The 15,245-nt window shown below is 43.8% G+C and overlaps 1 protein-coding gene across 1 annotated transcript; it reads left to right on the forward strand.

The window, feature by feature from the left end:
* Window positions 1-14,452: 14,452 nt before the first annotated feature.
* On the forward strand, window positions 14,453-15,027 carry LOC119390903 (shematrin-like protein 2). Its single transcript, XM_049414974.1, has 2 exons — window positions 14,453-14,648; window positions 14,700-15,027. Exons 1-2 carry the CDS (start codon window positions 14,453-14,455, stop codon window positions 14,915-14,917), a joined length of 414 nt encoding a protein of 137 aa, XP_049270931.1. The 3' UTR covers window positions 14,918-15,027.
* Window positions 15,028-15,245: the final 218 nt, after the last annotated feature.

A 15,245-nucleotide genomic window follows, 5' to 3' on the forward strand; every position in this document is an offset into this window, starting at 1 on the left:
GCCAGAGAGAAAAAAATGAAGCAAAAAAATGCCGCCGGCGCTCTTGGGCGGAGCTTCGCTCTTCTGCGCCCCTCCCTCGACTCGCGGCGTAGAGTGGAGGGCGAAAGCTGCGGAAAGTGATTTCTCTAATTTGGTAACACCACTTAGACTTGATGGATTCGAAAAATTTTTGCGGCATATGACTCGTGAAGAGTCATACGTCAATAATGAGACTATTCCAATATAACTCAGAAAGGTGTTGCAGGGCCCCTTTAAGATAACCGCTTAGTTGTGTCTCTTCTCTCTCTCTCTCTCTCTCTTTATATATATATATATATATATATATATATATATATATATATATATATATATATATATATATATATATATATATATATATATATAAAGGAAGGACAGAGGTGTTAATTTCTAAGGGCTCGTTTTCTTTGTTATACACAATATTAATGAGAACTAACAGACAATAATGCCAAGGAAGCGGAATCCTTGGCATTATTGTCTGTTAGTTCTCATTAATACTGTATATATACATATATATATATATATATATATATATATATATACACATATATATATATGTATAGATTATATATATATATATATATATATATATATATATATATATATATATATATATATATATATATATATATATATATATATATATATATATAACCTCGAGGACGCAGGTCTCATTTTCAGAGAGGGACGGCCGCATTCCGATGGGAGCATAACAAAATCACCACTTTACTTATATTAAGGTGCAGGTTACGAGACATGAGGTCGTTAAAGTAAATCGCTACTTCCATTCTACGGCGGGCATTACATCACATCGTAGTTATCGCGTGTAAAACACTAAAGGTCTTTTTGTTGTGCCCCCTCGCATCTACATCTGTGTACGGCAAGAGCTCAAGCTTGGCTCCATTCTTTCAGGCAACCGAAATAGAAAACATCTTAGAGTGTATCGCATTAGCTTCAAACATATCGCACTCAAACGCCTTTTAGTGAAGTCAACCGTATAAAGGAACAATTCGCGCAGTATCGCGTTTTAAGCGCCTTTGTTTCCGCTTTACAGTGGGTCGGTTAGAGAGCAAGGCAAGAGACTTCCGCACGTTTCTTACAACTTGAACGTGCAGCTTATCTGCTTTTTCCGCTGCTCCTATGCTCAGCCCAGGGCACACAGCAGCATCGTCACCGCCGCATGCGTAACCGACTTCCTATCCTGTACGTGCGATCTCCACCCAACGTCTAGTATATAAGTGACCCACCGTGAACAGGGCTGGCATGATTCTCCGAAGAGCAGCTGCAGTAAACGGTAACCATGAGCACACTGGTGAGTGTCTGCGCGGGGCGCGGTTTTGTCATGTCGGTTCTTAAACGACTGTCATATTAACATCAATGGTAATGCATTAAACTTTATTAACGTCGTATTCTGATAAAGGAATCCAGGCAATTTCTTATCTATCTACGGGCTATATCATAGAAACGCTGACACTGTGCGACAATAAGTGCTTGTGTTTCATAACATTCTTCCGTACGCGCCTGAATCCCCGATGTCATTACGCCGTGATATGAAGGAAGAATGCTGCACTATGAGTCTCATATGAAAGAATGTAGCTGCGTATAAAATTGGCACGCAATTTACTGCTTAGACTGAAACTGACTGACGAGAATGTCGCTGTTGTAACAGTAGAGAGCCCATTTCAGCCAATAGTTACCATCAATTAGCTTATACTAGCGATCCTTTCGCCGACGTCATCCAGCCTGAGCCAGTACTGTCACTTTAGTAGCAAATACGGCGTGCCAGAACGCCACCGGTAACCGTTCACAGCTCGCTCACAATCGTGGCGAGAACTGAGAGTGCGGTGGTTCACCTAAGGTACGCACTAACCCACAATATTCTAAGGCTGTGGCTTCGGCCCCATTTGACGACAACCTGTCTTTCGCCCAGTTTTACTAACTTTCGCTTTGTCTGAAAATTATTACACTTAAATAAAAAACTAGAAATAACGCCGACAACTCCCTATTTTCCTCCACATCCTGTATTAATAAAACTTTGCCGGCCTTCGAAAATCAACAAACTATATAGACAATAGAATGGCAGTAGAATTAACTAGAAAATGGCAGTAGAATTATGGCAGTAGAATGGCAGTAGAAGAATGGCAGTAGAAAATGGCAGTAGAAAATGGCAGTAGAATTAACTTTCCAGATACAAATTTGAGTTGACTACTGCAGGTATAGGGGCTAGCTTGAGGTTTGTAAAATGCTTCTCGCAGCTGATAAATATAATGAGATATAATTAAAAATCCTGCTTATTTGGATTAATGTTCTGCAATAGCTCTCGCTCATAAGCGGCGCGCTGTGTTAGCGGCGAAAGCAACACGAGAGTTAGCAAGTGTATTTCCCAGATCATTCGTCATCTCAGAGATTCGGCGGCCTTCCCTTCATGCGTTGACGACGGCTGTGATAACTCGCTGTCCTCTCTTCTTTTTGTTACTGCGAAAGGGGCGGGAAACTAAACCCGGGGAATGACTACTACTTTTGTGTTTCTTGAAGTTCCCTTCCTGCATGATTTGTCCATCGCTATAATGTCTGACAGATTACGAATCTGCGTATTGCAGACGGGAACACAATTGTAAGGTCTGTGTGTGTGCCCACAGAGCGCAACAGTACTTTCAGTATGCCATAGACATTCACTAGCCACAAATAGAGACACCTGAAATTGCAGACCTAAGAAGTGATATGTTGGTTATTTATTTCGCTGAAAATAAAGTGCCAAACCCAATACAGTGCTCTCTAAGGTAGGCAGCAACGATACATATGCCTCAGCGATCCGTTAACTTTCACACCGATCCACTTTTAGGGGCGAAGCACTTAAGGACCTAGTTTTGTCGTCGACTCCCACCGTCCGCGATCACGGTATATAGAAAACCGTTGCTATAGTCGAAACATAGGTGTTTATGTTGCAATTATGATTACGATAAAAACGTCTCAGATAAAAATCATATGCAGCATTCAAAACAACTTTGAAATATTTTAATAAAAATAATAATAATATCTGGGGTTTAACGTCCCAAAACCACCATATGATTACGATAGACGCCGTAGTGGAGGGCTCCGGAAATTTCGACCACCTGGGGTTCTTTAACGTGCACCTAAATCTAAGTACACGGGCCTCAAACATTTTCGCCTCCATCGAAAATGCAGCCGCCGCGGCCGGGATTCGATCCCGCGACCTTCGGGTCAGCAGTCGAGTGCCATAACCACTAGACCACCGTGGCGGGGCTATTTTAATAAAAATAAAAAAAAGGAAATCGAATAATAATTAAAGGCAGTATGTTCCCGAAAGCAACAAATCTGGTAGTCGCAATTCTGAAGGATGTGCACAGTGGGATGTGGAAGGTGTCGTGCCTGACAGTTTGTCTTCAACGAGGAACCCTAAAGAAATGCTTTCGTAAGAGCTTGAGTCGGAGACAACTTTAGAACTCCATGGCATATCATCTTCAAAGGCGAAACATATGCGTGAATGTTGGGATTACGATTACGAAACGAAGTACAAGTACAAACCGTTTATACTAGTCGGCGACTTCGACGTAGACAGTATGGAAAGCGACTGGATTATGCAGTATGTGATGTCTCGACACGCTCTACGATGCATTTCGTATGACTTGTAAACAACCAGCAACCAGCTGAGGAACATGCATAGACATTGTCTTTGCTAGCTTTAGATTAGATCCACCCGAAGAACCATTGACTCTCCATTTCACAGACCACAAAACCATAATAATGAATGGAAAACAAATCCAGAACTCAAGACGATATACAAATTATAACGGGAGGATTAAAATAGAAGAACATTAAAGAGGAACCAAGTAGTAACATTTGTATATATCTAGACATTATGTCACGCCATTTACGTACGTAGTGCCAACGCGCGGGTGACGTACGGTGACTTACCGGTACGATACCCAGTGCTTCGCCACTCGTCATGATTCACATTAGTGGAGATGCGGTCTTTTTTTTCACAATACCGCGGCGTATGCGCCCTTCTCCTAACGGAAAGGTCGCGAAACGCCTCTTTATGACGCAGGCTTTCGATCTGGCGGTATCGAATATCCTGGGCCCAACCAAAACCCTACCACAACGGAGGGGCACAGCGCAGGAAATTGAAAAAGGCGGATTCCGGCTTGGCGTTCCGTATAGCCATTGTCACCAAGGCCCCTGCGTTCTTTTCTTTAGTTTTCGAGTCCGTTCCTGTTCAAGTGGATAGACACAAATTTACATATGTTCAGGCAATGTTACAGAATGCCTCGAAAAGTAATGACAGATTTCATAACAATATGTGTTCCCTACAAAACTCAAGAAATTTTGCATGGATGTTATGGGCTTTGTAGAAACAATGTTTTATTCTGTTTTCGCTACTTAGCCAAAAAAAAAAGACTGGGAAAGGGAATAACGGAGTGTGAAGATGACACGCTCATGTGGCCAACAATCAAAACGCGATGTTTAAGTCTGCTTTCTCTGAGAAGTCGTATTTCCTGTATATTGATACTTAGTGTACTCGGTAAGGCTGTGCCAGAAGCTAAAACGACGGCTGGAGAGGTATTCAACGAGAAAACACAAAAAGGAACATGAAGGGTGCTCCGTATGACCTGTACGCATGGTTTTATTATACATAATGTGAGATTTAAGTCCAGCCCACGTCTCTTCCTTTCTCTGTTTCGTAACTCAAGTTTTTGCAAGTAGCCTTTTAGTTCTTGGCTTCCCTTGCGAAGTACAACGTTCCAATTCATGCAACAAGCCACTTTTTGAGCTATATATTGTGATACGTGGTTCTCCTTAAAAACGAAGTACGACAGGTGGAAGACGCCTAATAAAAGTAATAACAATCACTTAAATATAAGCAGGGCTTTCGTAGCTTAAATCGCAAAAAAGTATTAAAATAGTATTAGAAATGTACACTTTATTAAATACCTGCAGTTATCGTTTATTCATGACTTATATTAGCGCTGAGTGCTGTCTTCATCTCGTCCCCTGTTCGTTTTATGCGGTATGATGCAGTACCAACAGACCAAACCTGCTGGAGTTTTAAGAAAGCGTCTTGACACCTAGAGAGATGCACTTACACAGGCATTTCAAATCCATACTTCACCTGAATGCCCTCCTTCGTAATTAAAAATCAAGTTATGCTCAGTAAAAATTCACTCTGTGAAACTGATCGTTAGCCTCGACAGCGATACGTGATGTTTGCTCCCCACCTTGATGAGCTACGTTTTATCCCGGGTTCGTTTCATGTTTCTGCGTTACAAATAGGAACGTCATGTCACAAAAAACTAAGGCAGCTTTGCACTAGTAGTGCCAAGACTGAAGTACCCCCCCTCCCCCCGCCAAAGTGCTCCACACTTGAAAGGCGATTTGGCTCTCCTAGGAAGCCGATCACTTATAATAATCTCGGGTCCTACTAATCTGGGAATAGCGTGAACGAGCGTTCTACATTGTCGAGAAGACAAAAATAGGGAAACCTAACTTGCCCAGTACTGACCGGCGCGTTCCCAGCTCTGGCTCTGATGTAATCACCTTGAACCCGCTGGATGACATTACCTTGATGTGTGATCTTGGACATACTGCTAATGAGTACACGAGAGAGGATGGAAACGCCCGCTCTACACTCTCCCTAGTTTTTTAAATTCTAATGTGTCTAGACCAAAAAGTCTCCGTTGAAGATGGCATCTCCGACCATAAAGCGGTGTTTTTATTTTTTGGTATTGGTGAAAACAAAAGTGCACAGACAAGAAGCCAGACATATCATTAAGGATCATTTGAAATTCTCTCTCCGATTGGTGCAACACCTGATCCATGGAGCTAAACATCAACAAATTAGTGCTTGTACGAATCTCAAATAAAATTTGCCATTTTGCTTCTAGGTACACCTTAAATAATCCCTTGCTCGAAGTCAACAATTTTATATTCTTGGGAGTCAAGATTACCAATTGACTATCATGGGGTGGCCATACTGACGACGTTCGTTCCTGCGCCTCTAGAAAACTAGGATTTATTCGACACAAACTAAAGCACGCGCCATCTCGGATCAAACTTCTTGCAGATAGTATTTTTATTCGACCCCGTCTGGAGTACGCATGCGTCGCATGGGACTCATACTTTAAAAAGGATGCCTATGATAGACTAGATATGGTCCAAATAAGAGCAGTAAAATTTATTTACAACGCCTATCACAATCTTGATTCACCTTCATCACTGATGGCTACTAACAACATTCCACTTTTGAAACAGCGTAGATCTGTCGCCAGACACACGTTCTTTTTTTCCTGCTCCATGACCGGCAGTTTAAGCCCCTCAGTTAAGCCCGTTTAAGCCAAGCCCGTGAAGAGGATTTTTGACCCCGGTCCTCAGCATCCCATAATATGGAATGGTGGAATGAATAAAGTTTCAAATATCGATTCGGATAAATACCTTTCTCCCTCTTCTTCACAGCAGACAGGACATAGTCGCAATCACAATCTGACACCTTACTTTGCACTTACTAACGTTTTCAAACACTCGTTTTCATCCCGCGAGCCATTAGCGCATGGAATGCACTGCCTTGAAATGTTTTTCCAGAACGTGGCCTTCCCGACTTCGAAAAACACATATCTTTTCCTGTAAAATACATTGCTGATATTGCCATACTACGTTAGGACAACTAGAGGCTGGCATTTTAGGCATTAAAAAGTTCGTTTTAGGCGCCAAAATAGACAGGCAAAACAACGTTTTAGGCATCCTGTGCCGTAAATATAGGCACAATAAACTTTCCCATCAGAGCAAATGATTTCAAACGAAGCCGTACGCGACCTCTATCTACTACAGGAAAACAAAAATGTTATTGCTTAGGATGGCACAAAGGCGCCAACAGTTGAACAAGCCGTGTAATATTGCTTTCTGCGGCACGGTTCGCAGAACAGTCTCTGCAGGGCGAGGTAAGTGTGCCCTGTCGAATCAACACACTTCTGGGTGTATTTTCGGCATGACTGAAAAGGGCAGACAAGGAGCAGACAACCAGACCTCTGAAGGACCGGAAGGGAGGGATTCCTTTAATAGCTGGGTCGAATCGCGTAGAGCCAATTTCTCCCTTCGCTGTGAACCACTTGCGTAGCCAGGCAAGGGGGGGGGGGCGGTTCGGAGTGGTTCAACCCCCTCCCTCCCCCCTCCTCCAAAACTTTTCAGTTTTGCGCTTGTGTGTATACACGCACACATACAAATGCATACATAAAGTACGGTTGAATCCCTCCGCTCCCCCCCCCCCCCCGAGAAATTTTTTGCCTACGCTAGTGCACGAAAGACCTTAAACAGTAAATTACAAACAAAACAAAAGCTGCTACCACATCATATTTCTCGTTCTTTATTTGCTCTTCAATCTTCGTTCCGCTGACGGCTCTCCGCGGTTTCGCATTCGCCAACCGCTCGCGCCATGCCAGCGCGGCGGCGAATGCTCGCCGGCGTGTCCCACTTCACTGCTGCTAGCGGTGGTTTCCGGGAGTTGGTTGAACTAGAGGACTAGGTTGAACCCCATAGTTCGCAACAGTAAATGTTACGCGGTATCATGAATGACGGTCTTCAACAGCACCCGGGAGCGAAACTTGAGGTCAAATATCGTCCACATGAGCCGCAACTTTGATAGTAGGAATTTATACAGATTTGTAAGCATTTAGGCACGAAAGCCAAAAATAGGCCTTTATAGGCACTATAAAAACACTATAAAAGCCTTTTTGAACCTCTAATTTATGCTCATATATCAAAATGGCGCGATAGAAGCACAAGGAACAAAGTAGCCATCTGCCTCAAATCCGTTCTCTAATGACAACTTATTATCTCAGTTGAGTTGCTTTACCTTTGTGTACACAAAACTGTTTCTACAAATTTGTGCAGCTTTTTCTAGAAATGTATATTTAGTAATCTTTGTTAGTATGTGATTGCCTTTCAGCAGTAATGGTTATTATTACCTGTTTTATAACATGCGTACTTCTTTCACTGTTTCCTATTTTTATTTTTTTGCTCCCCCTGCTGGGTCTTTGGACTGCAGTATGTACTAAATAAACAAAAAAAATAAAAAAACAAGCAAACAAATAAATAAATATTGTCAGTGAGTGAATACTGGCGTTGTTTTCGCATTCAAGGAAAAGAGAAGTTTTTTCAGTGTACCAATTACGGGGGGAGACCAGACCTGCCTACCTTTCCGGTGAAAGATTCATAGCGCCACTATTATAATAATGTACTGTCTTGCGCAGCTTGAACAGCATGCCTGGGCGTATTACATCTCGGACTGAGACCGGAGGCGGACACAAGCTCGAAGCTCGAGGTTGTGAGCGCTACCCGACACCGGCACGTGAAGAGGCTCCGGGTCACATCCACACTAAATCAACATCGTCTTACTGTACCTAGTCGCAAATCTGCGCGTCATGCAAGTACTCAGATTGCAAAGATTTATTTTAGGTGGATTTCTAGCAGCGAGTGTGAAAAAAAAACGCAACGTTTTGAAATAAAGAAAAATGAAACAGATGGAGACCGGCAGAGGTGAGCTCTCGGTCGAGCTCGCAGCATCTGGTATGCCATATACGCGAGAATGGATGTGCTTGCCCTGAAGTTCAAAAGTCTTACTACGAATCATGTCCAATTAATATTACGAACCCACCTCTACACAAATAAAGTGGTCCTACATTAATAACCAACCAATAACGGAATACACAATCCGCCTATATACACCGAGTACCGGAGAAGGACCTGTTCCAGCAGTGCTCAATTATCCCTCTATTGCAATAACTGTCTTGATCTGAAGCCCCGATTCCTACTATGATAACGTTATGTTTCATTGTTCCCGACTGTTCTTCTCTAAAACTGGCGCCCATTCTGCGTTTATATTAGACCACCAGTTATCACCGCCACGCCTCTATCTCCTGCCCTTAAAACTCACTGGGTCCCTTACGCACTCACCTAACATGACTCGAAGGCGAAACCCATCTTCTATTTCTGCTCAGTCGATGTTCCAGCCCCGCCACCCTCCGAAAGCTTTCTGCACCTAACGCGGCTTTGCATTGCCTACAGGATCGGACGCACCTCACCCGGTTTTGCACTGCCTCCGTGATCGGCACACCCTCGACCGAGTTACGACTTGATGTGATGACGCCATCATGTGACTTCAATGTGCAGTCATAATGACGTCACAAATTGGGGCAATGTGTGACATCGTGATGGCGTCGTACGGTGACGTTATCACATGATAATTTTTTGAATCACTCGTGTTGGCGCAGCTAGCGGACGCGGGACACCGATAAATTGTCGCGTTTGATGAGCCATCTAAGGTTTCGGCCTTAATAAACCAGAGGCGCGATTCTCGATGTCTTCCCCTTGTGGATCATCCTCCGCTTCGGCCTCCACCGACTGGCTGGAGCTCGGTGAGCAGCGCACCCCCTGCTTCCGGTCCTTCTTACGCAACGTCATTTTAACGTCACGAAGCTCTCACATCTCTCGACAGAAATGAGAAAGAGATTATGGGTTTCACCGCTACAATGCTACCCCCATAGGTCCGCTTTTGGACGCACATCTCAGAGGCCGTGCATGAACTCTAATCGCGTTAGCTCTGGAATTAGGTTTAACGCGGCCTACCGCCTGACGCACCTGGAAAGTCGGTACTCATTCCTTGCATCGTTCTGAAACACCTGAACACGTTCATATGCAAGTTCAGGCTTGTCAACTTTGTTTAAGTGTCCTGTTACCGTATATTTCGTTCACTTTTTTTCTATTTACGCTGGGAATGTGCTGGCGGGTTCAGTACGTCGACGTGGTCAAGAGCACCATGACGTCACAACACGCCGTTTTTTCGAGTAATGAACATGCTCCGCCGGAGTGGATAATCCACAAGTTGGATACGTCGAGAATCGCGCCCCTGCTCTCCTGCCACCTCTTCTTGCTGCCTATTTCTACCCTCGTCATTTAAAGTAACGCCTAATTTTTTTTTCCTTAACCCTGGCACTGCTACACTAACCGAAGAGCAGTGGGAGGCCAAGCTATCGGACCCAGACCTGAAGAATCAGCGAAGCCTGGTTCAACGGGCACGAGAAATGGCGAAGGCCCGCGGCTACCTGGAATAAGGAGGCCGCCCACCTTGTACGCGCAGTGCGCTTGCTCAAAATAAATGTTTATTTTCTTTCTCTCTCTCTCTTATACCTTGAGCGATTTTTAGCGCCCAAAGTTTCATTAAGCTGCAAGTTCATTACCTGCATTTTAGTAACTGTAAAATACAATGATTATATTTTTTTTGGTTTTAGAGATAGTGGTTTGGACACTCCGTGCTGCAGTAGTTCTTCAGTTTCGTATACCTTATTGTATAAGGCATAATTCACGTGCGGTATTTAAACCTGCATATAAAGAATGTGGTTGACGTTGGATATAGGGCCACCGTCTTAACATGCAAATACTTATCCTTGGTACGTTCCTGAACGTGATTTAAATTTCCCCTGTTTCATTTAGCCTCTCGGGCAGAAGACACTTCTGCTGCAGCTTACCACTACCTCGACTAAAAAAGCCTTATAATTGCCCTATGCGAATGTGAAGACAGGAATACAAAATGCATAAACATATGGTCAGCATATTAGGTCAGTCATGAAAACCGCTCAAAAGACATGGTTTCAAACATCGCTGCTCTGATGCATCGAATGCAGACGATTAGAGTTTCTTTTATAAATACTTCACGTCTTCAAACTACGCGTTTTTTAAAAGCTTTGTGCGCCATTATCTCCTAAGTCAACATCAAATGGTGATCAATCATCAGCTGGCACTTTCTTCCCCAATATTTAATATTTTGAAAAAAAGAAACCCCTACGCTGTGCTATTTGTTTGTTGCATTAGAAATGTGCCATTTGTGCCTAGACGGTGACAAAACAGAGTATCTACATTATAATTAAAAAAAAACACCTAGAATATTATCCAGTGGACTTTGTTTACGATACCCTGTTAGCAATGTTACAGCCCTGAATGAAGTTGTACTGGTCTTACATGTATCGCCATACAAAGGCAAGTGTAAAAAATTCATTTTAATATAACTGGCTAAATATGTACTGGTACATTAGAATAAGCTAAGCTGTGCAGGAAATGTATTATCTATAGCATGCTGTTTGGATTATCAAGATTATCAAGCATGGAATGAAAGACCAGTTTTACTGACGTTCAATATGTTGATCTGTTGCCCCTGACAATCCTTTTACTATTCACAGAAAAGGCATTGTAATAAGACATTTTTTCTGTCGACTTCTCTTTTACACAGCACATGAACATGGCTTCTGTACCGATTTTCTGTGTGTATTAGAAAATGTGGAAAGCTGTAGGCCCATGTTTGTGCAGCGCAATACCGAATGCATCCATTTGAACTGAATGCACGAGATAATCAGCTGTACGTCATTGTGTCATGTAATGAATGTTGCCTTTCCAATGCTTTGCGAATACAAGCATTAAAGAAACCACATTTTTCATACTATTCATAATTCCGCCGAAAAAAAATTGGCGCACGCCACGAGGAGCCGGATCGTGTGCATTGAACACACAAACTGTTTCCAAAAAAAAAATGTCTTGTGTATCTGTTGTGAGTACGCGAGAATTACCAGCCGGAAGATGATAAATACAAAGAGTGCAAGAGCAATGCATTCGGAAAAAAATCTAAACAAATGCAAGAGGTGTTGGTTTGCGTCCGCGCGTGGCAAGGCAGTATTTCGAGCGCATACAGCCGACGGCAAGCGGGATGAAGTCTCGATGGCAGCATCACTGAGCTTTGGTTGTTTTCGGCATGGAAGTTTGCCCTACCAAGCGCCAGGGGAGAATTTGGTGCTAGTGACGCTGTTTCCGCTTACCTGAAAGGTATACCAGCTGACATAGTCGTGCCTGTATTATTGCTTGGTGGCAAGATCTATATGTGGGCTTACAGCTACTTGCAGAAGAGATCATTTCACGTGCAGACAAAGTATGACCCGACACCCGATTATTACGGTAGCCTCAAGGCGAAGTCCTAAGCCCGACTATGTTCAACCTGACGCTGATTATACAACACGCGGCTGGCTTCGTTTGTCGTAACGGGCTGTCGGCGTTTCGCTTGGTTCGCGACGCCTGCAATCCACAGAGTGGTGTGCATAGCACTCTAGCGATGGCAGTATGTCACGAATGTTATATTGCTACAACTGCGGCTAGCCACAACTTCAAACACAGTCGGCGTTGACCCAACACGACGCTGCGCTCAGAATTCGCATTAGGCAGTATCGTAATTGTCCGTGAATTTTTCACCTCTGCCTGCATACACCAGTCAACAACAGGCATCATAAAAGAATGGAATAACCGGCTACTTCCGCAAACGAGTAACTCCTTAAGTCGGCGATTCTGTGAGCGTGTCAGGGGCTAGCTCGCTAACTCATATAAAAAAAAAAAAACTTCGCGACGTACGGATTTCAACCTTGCGTTGAATTTGAAAGTCCTTCATTTGACGTATTGTCTGAACTGCTCACCTTTTAGCAACGCCTGGTGGTAGTGGTTAATACACGTCGTTCTCTCTTTTTTTTTTTCAATATTACACCAGTTCCGTAGAATTCAAGAAGCACGTATTGGACGCTCCTTTTAGGTTATCATGCACTGCTCACGTCTCTGTCCGTACGCTTTGCTTCCATTTCTGGAAATAGGGAAACGAAGCATATTCGGACGCTTCACAAGCGTACTGCTTCGATTGCCGCAGGGAAACGGCTGCAATCGAGTGCGAAGATACGCGGAGCTGTAGTGATCCAGAGATCCTGCACGTTATTTCCTACTCTTTTTTTTAATGTTTCGTTGTTTTTCTTGCACCGCGGGCACTGTAGGGGGGTGGTTTCCGTGCGTTACTTTCATATTGTACGTGCAGTGTTATTTTTTCTTTGCTCCTGGAATCGCAACGCAGGTCCGATACCGCCTTCTCACGCGCAACGGCCCCGGTGCCCAATGCGCTCCATTCTAGCGGAATGCCAAGTATATAAGCCAGTACTTGAGGACTACGCAGACATTGTTTGCCACAGACTTGGTTTAACGAACAGTACCAATGAACCCAATCGTGAGTAAATGCTGGACGGGCTCATATCATTGAGAAATACGGTGTTTTTAGAGCGGCACTACGTAATTAACCAGTCACACGGTCGATCACCTCATCTCAACGTAAAAAAAAAGAACTAGTGGTAGTACTCCTTGTAGAGTTACTCTTGATATGTCTTCTTCTCAGCAGAGCAGAGTTATATTTGAAAGCGATTTTTCAGAAGTACTTGTGCCGCGATGGTTAGTTTCCGTGTGGAATCTTTTTTTTTTTTTTGCGTTGCTGCTAAACCGAATAGTAGATACGTGTGCCCGCAGAAAATTTTACTGCACGAACTTGTAGTATGACGGCAGCCAAAATTGGATTTATTTCCCTGCTAGGATTAATTTATGCGCACATTAGTTATTGACTCTTGTGGATTTCTTGCATTATTTTGGCCTCCTTTGGGTAGAAACGTCAGCGGGAAGCAGAACCCAAGTGACCACAATTATGCTGTGATGGTTGCTTGCTTGCAGCAGTAATCGCTCATTATTCAGGGTAGGATATGCGCGCTACATAGTTAGCAGAACATATATTCCCAACCACAGTGGTCTAGTGGTTGTCTTGCTCGACTGCTGACCCGAAAGTCGCGAAATAAAATCACGGCCGCGGCGACAGCAAAACTTGAGAGGGCATCGTGCTTAGATTTAGGTGCACGTTCAAAAAAAAATACCACGGTCGTCGAAATTACCGGAGCCCTCCGCTACGGTGCCTCTCATAATCATATCGTCATTTTGGGACGTAAATCCCCAAAAATTATTATTAGAAAATATATATATGCAAAGTGTTTGTTATGAATATCTCTTGTGTGCAACAGCGTTCTTCTAGTATACGCACTGGCCAAGCATCTCCTAGTCACATACAAATTAGCGCACTAACTACAACTTTCAGTATTCTATACGTTTCGAGTAGAACGGCAACGGAGTTGAAACAGTCTTTAAATGGGCCTGACTGGCGATTCCAATCATGTCTAGTGGTAACCTCCAGCTAACACCACCATTTCTTCCATCGTAACTAATCTGTGAGATAAGTGGAAATGGTGCAGTATATATTACGTCCGTGTTTTACAACAAATGTTTGTTTAAAGGCAGCGCCTGTCACGCGTAGCTTCCTTCTTGTGTCCTTGTCGATTTAAAGGTTCAACATGCAGCTTCGCCAACCAACGCAAGTCGCCGCTCTTGTAGCTCTAAATAAAGCGGGACTAGAAGCTAACGGGCAGCAAGTCTGAAGAAAGTATACCTCTTTTGTTAAAATACACACGAAGTAAAACCATTGAAGAGCATTAACTTGCACTTTATCAGAGACGTGGTTCCTAAAAGGATCTTACTTATGCAGATCGTTGTCGCCATATTATTTGCTGTCCTTGGCACCACCATGGCTGGTGGCCTCGGTTACGGCGGATATGGCCTCGGATACGGCGCTGGCTACGGACTTGGCTATGGTGGATACGGAGCTGGCTACGGACTTGGTTACGGCGGCTATGGTCTTGGCTACGGTGGCGGCTACGGCCTGGGATACGGTGGCGGTGGCGTCGGAGGTGTGGGTGTCGGCAGCAGTGTTGCCCTACTGCGCGGAGGACCAGGATTGTACAAGGCAGTGCCCGGCCCAGCTTTCCTCGTGAGAACCATCCACCAGGTGAACAAGCTCTCCAGCGGTGGTGCGCTCGTTGCACATTCCGGCCTCGGAGGAGGATCGTACGGCGGTGGCTACGGATACGGAGGTGGATACGGATACGGAGGTGGATACGGATACGGAGGTGGCTATGGATACGGCGGCTACGGCTACAAGGGTTGAATGTGCTGCTGACATTCGCGCTAGGTGCTCCGTTATATTGCGTCACAATCCTAGTCACTGCACTTGTAATTAGGCAAACTGTATGCACTCACTGCTGTTGTAAAAAATAACTTCCATTCTATATTCTTAAGAATCCTTATATTTTTGCACAAATTAGCCGTCATTACACCAGAATTTGGCAGAGGTGTCTGCTTTGTGGAATCCTGTTGTTAATATATAAATTATTTTGTGATGAAGTTGACTACCTTCATTTCACGGACATGTCCCTTAAACTCATTTTTGAGGTAGTCAATACAAAGGCGCGCTGGCGAGCATTGCACGTGTATTA

The sequence above is a fragment of the Rhipicephalus sanguineus genome, chromosome 4 (assembly GCF_013339695.2).
Source record: "Rhipicephalus sanguineus isolate Rsan-2018 chromosome 4, BIME_Rsan_1.4, whole genome shotgun sequence".
Lineage (NCBI taxonomy): Eukaryota > Metazoa > Arthropoda > Arachnida > Ixodida > Ixodidae > Rhipicephalus > Rhipicephalus sanguineus.